Below are 7,333 nucleotides of genomic sequence, written 5' to 3' on the forward strand. Positions count from 1 at the left end.
TTTTGTTCAAGTTTTATTTCTAGTGTTTACTATCAAACTTATATATTAGATGAAAAACACACTCTAAGCTAGATACATATTAAAAGAACTGATAGTGTCACATCAGCTGCTGTGACCCTCACACCTGCAGGTCATTCCCTGATCAGCAGTGGACCCAATATAAGGACGGAGCCTCCACCTGCTCGCCGTCAGATTGTTGTCTAACCCCTAGTGGTAAACACTCTCAGGCCATCTGTCTGCTCAAGTCTAAGTTTTGACTAAGCCAAGTTTGTTCCCTCTCCTAAACCTGCCTGTTTTCTTCCCCCAGTGTCTCGTCTGATAATCTGGACCCTCATCCTCGCTTGTTATCTTGGACTCCCTGGTGACGACCTCCTGCCTGCCCGACCACAGATTCAAGGATTGCCCCCAAACTCTGACTGGTTTCACGGATCTGACCCTTGCCTGTCTGACCAAGAGTAAAATAAACCTCCTAACTGTGCCAACTGCTCTGTTTGTCCATCTGTGCCTGTAGAGCGTGACAGTACAATCTGACCAGACAACATGGACCCGGCTGAGCAGCTGCCTGCCCCCACCTCAGAAGTCCAATCCCTGAGGGATCTCATAACACGGCAAGGGAGAGCTTTGGGACAGAGCGAGCACAGGCTTACTGGACTGGAGACAGCCAGCCAGACCATTCACATGGAGCTCGCACAGTTGACGGCACAGGTCACTGCATGAAAAGTGGTATTTTCGTCAATATACGGCACTGTAGATTGTCGTGGAACTTCAGGTTAGCTGCAGTATACGACAATTTGCAGGCTTCGCCGAAAACTCCCGTAAATTGTCAGAAATTGACGTGGAATTTCTTAGGCAGTGTTCCCCCCATGCCTCCCCCCCATGGAATTCTAGGGGAGGCTTTAACATGTAAATGAACATGCTGTGAGCTATACAAATGCAAATCAGGGTTGCAGGGGGGGGTTTTACCCCTTTCTGATACAAAGAGATCAGGCTTAGTATAGCCTCTTAAATTTTAGCTTGAATTGATTTATTTAATTAAAGTATAGAGACCAAAACAGATCTTTAGCTGACAGAGCAATACATTTAGAGCAGTAATTATTTTAAAAAAAATTTGCATTTAAGATAAAAAAAAATAAAATGTTGTCTGTCAATATGCTCAATTCACAATTACTTAAGTGGAAAAGTTTCAAGAAATGAGTCTGAGATGATTCACTTTATAACATGGCGTATTATCCTGCTGGAAGTAGCCATCAGAAGATTGGTACACTGTGGTCATAAGGACAAAGGTCAGCATGCTAAATTGGTATTAAGTGGCCCAAAGTGTGGCAATAAATATCCCCCAAATAGATGGTAGAAATAGATCAGGCTCAGTATAGCCTAATTATAGACTCTTACATTTTAGCTTGAATTGATTTATTTAATTAAAGTACGCTAGATTACTGTGTATGCAAAAGTTATGTATAAAAAATACACAAAATAATTTATTTCAAAAATTAGTTTTAATCAGAATCAGTTGGTAAAATGAAAAAACAACATTAGAATCAGAATGAGGGGTCTGTAGAGATCACAGTCTCCTAGAGCTCAACTACTGTGCATAGTGGCATGACTACTGTGACTTTTTCTTTGGTCTTACTTAAATGCACAGAGGATGTATTAACCACACATCTTCTTGCAATGCGCTCAACTGGCAGAAATGATGCTGGGTATGACGTGTCTGTTCCCTGCAAGCCCCAAACTTCTATTGGCTTTCCATAAAAATGCCTGTCCGGATGGGGATGAAGCCAGGAAACTTGTGCAATAACATGTTTAAATGCAGTACCCTTTGACACAACATTAACAACAATAAACTGCTTTATAATGGCTGGTCGTAGTTCTGCTAGAGGGTCAAGGATGGGATCCTCAAAACTGTTAGTGTTTCCACACCACTTAGCACATACATATGCTGACCTTTCTGCTCTAGATCCATCGATTGAGTAAGTTACATTCATATATGTTACCCGTTTGCATGTCATGGCAAAACAGTCAACATCAGTGACACAAGGGTACATCTGATGATACATTGTCAACATTGCACGTCTGTCAGACACATCCAAGATTGTCTGGTGGAATGGAGACAGAGGCACCACTGCACAGTTTTCAAAGAACAGTCGTTCTGCTGACACCAAAACACTGTGCTTCACATAAAGCATATCAGCTGTGTCATTGCATGACAAAGTCCCAACCATTTGTCTTCCTAAAATACTGGCAAAGTCTGCAGCATATTCACATGTCCATGGCATATGAAGCTGTTGGCTCTGCTGAAATTGCCTCATAATCTGTACTTCAATTGTCCTATTGTTGTGATTAAACTTTCCCAGTATTCCATTAAAACGCTCAAATGAGAAACACCAAAAAGAATAAACTGGTCCATAATCCAACATGCATTCTTTCAAATGGAGATGTAGATGCATGTTGGGGGTGCAGCGCAATGGGCCAAACAGTTCGACAAATTTGGAGAGAAAAGTCTGCAGGTATCCATCTGCTACTTCCAGTCTATTGATTGATATGACTCTGGAGCAGAGTATGATACAAGCCTGCACAAAGTCAAACCACATGTCATAGTGTCTGTTGTCGATAAGCCCTTTCAGACAAAACAGTGAGTAAATGGTTGTCCAGTTTTTCCACTGATCTGCTGTAAATCCTGTGAAGCCAGATGAAATCCGTAAGGGAATTCTTCCAACCTCATAAGGTACTTTGATGTTTTCCACTCTAGCTTGAAGTTCATCAAGGCCTTTAGTTGTTAAAATTCCTAGTTCTGTCCACAGTCTGAATACATGTCTTGCCGTACCAAGGAGAAGGTTGTGCATTGGATCAATGACGACAAATCTGATGGCATCATAGTAACTCAAGCGGAAAAGTTCTGACCATCTAGCTCCATACTTCCGCTCGATTATTTTCTGCTCTGCTCTCGTCTTTGCCCGTTTGGATAATCCAGCATAGTGTGTGTGATCCTTCGACGTGCGTGGCTCCCATGAAGACCGTTCAAATCCTGAGTAGTCCATTTTTTCACCAAATCCTTTCTTGTTGAAAGTCTTCAAACACTTGTGGCATCCTGCAAATGTAAGCAAAATGAAATATGTTACATACACTTCAATATTTCAGAATTTGATGAAACAGACCAACTGCTATCCATTCAAACATAAACAATGTAAACATTTACATATTGATTTTACTGATTCAATGATTAATGTTGATGTAATATTTAATATTGATATTTAAATTACCTCTGTATGCTCCATGTCCAACAAAGCCTCCACATTTTCGAGTTGCGGGGATATCTGATGAAAGACAAAGCAGGGCTGCTCTGTAAACTTGATGTCCTAACAACGAGCTGTCTTCCAGAATCATGCCATGCCAAAGTTGTTGAAGCTCATCAACTAAGGGGTCTAAGAAAGCATTGATATGTAGTGATGGCTCTTTTGGTCCAGGTATGAGTCCAACGAGAATCATATTTTCTTCCTTAAAACGGTCTTCACGAGGTAGATTCAAAATTACCAAGTAGATGGCTCCAACTGAATATGGTGCATCTTTGAAAGGTTGGAACCAGTCCACATTCAGCATCAAGGCCAAATTATTTGGCTCTGCTAAAAAAGGCTCTCCATTCACATACTGGTAATCCTGCCATACTTGTCCATCATACACGTCTGCTAACACACCCTCAGGTATTTTCCGCTTTCTCCATTCTTCACATTTCTCTTCAAATCCAGGTCTTTTAACAAGTTCTTCCAGAGACTGTATAACACTCTTGTAACAGTAAGAACGGATTGGATTTAAATACTCTTTACCGCAAGAAGATTTTGCCTTTCTTAGCAAAGCAGAGCCACATTTCTTCCTTAAGGTAGACTTCAGCTGTGGGTGATTGTGGAATGGTATGTGACCACAAGTCTTACAAACCTTTGTCCCATCGCGTTTGAGCTCGTAGGTTTCAGTAAGCATGTATACTGTCATACATTTTGGACAAACCACATACTGTAAGAAGTTGTCACGGAGGACACCAGTCCATTTCCTCAAGGAGAATAAAGTCTTTGGAATATTGCTTGCAAAGGCAGTGAGGGGACTGGCACACATGACATGTCCAAGTATCCATATGAAACGTTTGATGCACAGAAGAAGTGATGTGATGGCATTGTCAGAAATCTTGAAGGTAGCTTGCCATGACAAAAGCATCATGGCCAGAATTTTCATCAACAAGTCTTCTGGTTTTTCACTTGTGGACTGATCACTTCCATGCCCCTCCCCATCTTGTATGTGAGGATAGGCTTCACTCAGCTCCTCATCAAGGCTTTCCACAACTTCGTCCTCTTCATACTCATCCTATGCAAACGAAAAGTAGACACATTAGAAATTGCATGCAATGACCATACTCATACTACTCTGTCATTTGTTTTGAATAACAGTTATGATTAATTAAAATCTCTTCCAAGATTTACAACCAGAAGTTGTAAATCTTTGAACTTAATCTTAAAGTTAAAAAGAAGTGTAATCATTAGAATTATTAAGATGCAGCCATGGAGGGTTTTGAAATTTATACAGAAATATTTAAAGCAAATTATCTGACAGATCATTGTTAACCTAATTACGAGGAACACTGAGGGAGTAAAAAAAAAAAAAAGTCACTGCATTTGTATACTCTTTAAAGAAGTAAACCTACTTCCACACATGATAAACATAAGAACCCAGGCTGTAAGCTGTCACATCTACTGTTTCCATACTCATACTACTCTGTCATTTGTTTTGAATAACAGTTATGATTAATTAAAATCTCTTCCAAGATTTACAACCAAAAGTTGTAAATCTTTGAACTTAATCTTAAAGTTAAAAAGAAGTGTAATCATTAGAATTATTAAGATGCAGCCATGGAGGGTTTTGAAATTTATACAGAAATATTTAAAGCAAATTATCTGACAGATCATTGTTAACCTAATTATGAGGAACACTGAGGGAGTAAAAAAAAAAAAAAGTCACTGCATTTGTATACTCTTTAAAGAAGTAAACCTACTTCCACACATGATAAACATAAGAACCCAGGCTGTAAGCTGTCACATCTACTGTTTCCATACTCATACTACTCTGTCATTTGTTTTGAATAACAGTTATGATTAATTAAAATCTCTTCCAAGATTTACAACCAAAAGTTGTAAATCTTTTAACTTAATCTTAAAGTTAAAAAGAAGTGTAATCATTAGAATTATTAAGATGCAGCCATGGAGGGTTTTGAAATTTATACAGAAATATTTAAAGCAAATTATCTGACAGATCATTGTTAACCTAATTATGAGGAACACTGAGGGAGTAAAAAAAAAAAAAGTCACTGCATTTGTATACTCTTTAAAGAAGTAAACCTACTTCCACACATGATAAACATAAGAACCCAGGCTGTAAGCTGTCACATCTACTGTTTCCATACTCATACTACTCTGTCATTTGTTTTGAATAACAGTTATGATTAATTAAAATCTCTTCCAAGATTTACAACCAAAAGTTGTAAATCTTTGAACTTAATCTTAAAGTTAAAAAGAAGTGTAATCATTAGAATTATTAAGATGCAGCCATGGAGGGTTTTGAAATTTATACAGAAATATTTAAAGCAAATTATCTGACAGATCATTGTTAACCTAATTATGAGGAACACTGAGGGAGTAAAAAAAAAAAAAAGTCACTGCATTTGTATACTCTTTAAAGAAGTAAACCTACTTCCACACATGATAAACATAAGAACCCAGGCTGTAAGCTGTCACATCTACTGTTTCCATACTCATAGGCCTACTACTCTGTCATTTGTTTTGAATAACAGTTATGATTAATTAAAATCTCTTCCAAGATTTACAACCAAAAGTTGTAAATCTTTGAACTTAATCTTAAAGTTAAAAAGAAGTGTAATCATTAGAATTATTAAGATGCAGCCATGGAGGGTTTTGAAATTTATACAGAAATATTTAAAGCAAATTATCTGACAGATCATTGTTAACCTAATTATGAGGAACACTGAGGGAGTAAAAAAAAAAAAAAGTCACTGCATTTGTATACTCTTTAAAGAAGTAAACCTACTTCCACACATGATAAACATAAGAACCCAGGCTGTAAGCTGTCACATCTACTGTTTCCATACTCATACTACTCTGTCATTTGTTTTGAATAACAGTTATGATTAATTAAAATCTCTTCCAAGATTTACAACCAAAAGTTGTAAATCTTTGAACTTAATCTTAAAGTTAAAAAGAAGTGTAATCATTAGAATTATTAAGATGCAGCCATGGAGGGTTTTGAAATTTATACAGAAATATTTAAAGCAAATTATCTGACAGATCATTGTTAACCTAATTATGAGGAACACTGAGGGAGTAAAAAAAAAAAAAAGTCACTGCATTTGTATACTCTTTAAAGAAGTAAACCTACTTCCAAACCTGCAAAGGTAATTTCATGCCTTACCACATAACAGGAGATGTCGTCATCATCTTGCACTGACTCTGAATCACTGGAGTCCAGGAAAAGATGAATGCTTTGGTCATCTGCGGTTTCGTCTGGAAAACAACCCATGCAACATGCATTATAATGCGATTTTCATATTTAATTATTACAATACCCATAACCGCGAGAAGCAACCACATTTTAATAGACAGTAACAATTGTGGTGCTCACCGTTGTCTGAACCGTCAGTCCCTGGGTGCATTTCTTCCATCACTTCTTCTTCTGGGTCCTCGGACTGCATTTCACCTTCGTCAATCTCTCCAACTCCAGGTTGAACATAACTCCTGCCGGTTGGGTCATGACTGGATAGCAACAGGCTCGGTGCGTTATCTGACCTAGTCCTTTTGTGTTTTTTCTCCCAAACTCCATTTTTGAAATAGAGCTTTCTGTGGTCGTAATACTGTGTATTAGAAAGTGTAGTGTCGCAATGTTCACAGAAGCGCCGAGGTCTTTTCCTCGTTGTTAGAGCTTCCATCTTTCAACTGACTAGCTTTGTTTACATTATAGACGGGAGCTCTTCTTCTTCTTCTTCCTCTGTTTTGTAATGGCGGTTGGCAAACAATTTATAGGTGCATTACCGCCACCTTCCAGAATGGAGCGACGCGAGCTCTTCTCGCGAGTCCTTCCGTATAACAATGATGTCGTATGTGATTGGAGGAGCCTGATGAGCCTTCGGCCCCATCGTCCAATCACGTGTGAGCTTTTGAGCACTATGACTACTCGCGAGACCAGCATATTAGCAGACATGTTTGTGATACTATACTCAGAACAACTTCATCTCCAGTCACCGTGTTTGTATTTCTTTGTTACGTGAACAATGGCTGCACGA

At 38.4% G+C, this 7,333-nt stretch overlaps 1 protein-coding gene across 1 annotated transcript; it reads right to left on the reverse strand.

Annotated features, from left to right (window-relative positions):
* Window positions 1-3,683: 3,683 nt before the first annotated feature.
* LOC119799343 lies at window positions 3,684-6,644 on the reverse strand. Its single transcript, XM_038309185.1, has 3 exons — window positions 6,466-6,644; window positions 3,931-4,350; window positions 3,684-3,758 (listed from the first exon to the last, which is right to left on the reverse strand). Exons 1-3 carry the CDS (start codon window positions 6,571-6,573, stop codon window positions 3,684-3,686), a joined length of 603 nt encoding a protein of 200 aa, XP_038165113.1. The 5' UTR covers window positions 6,574-6,644.
* Window positions 6,645-7,333: the final 689 nt, after the last annotated feature.

The sequence above is a fragment of the Cyprinodon tularosa genome, unplaced genomic scaffold, assembly GCF_016077235.1.
Source record: "Cyprinodon tularosa strain WSP-4 unplaced genomic scaffold, ASM1607723v1 ctg66, whole genome shotgun sequence".
Lineage (NCBI taxonomy): Eukaryota > Metazoa > Chordata > Actinopteri > Cyprinodontiformes > Cyprinodontidae > Cyprinodon > Cyprinodon tularosa.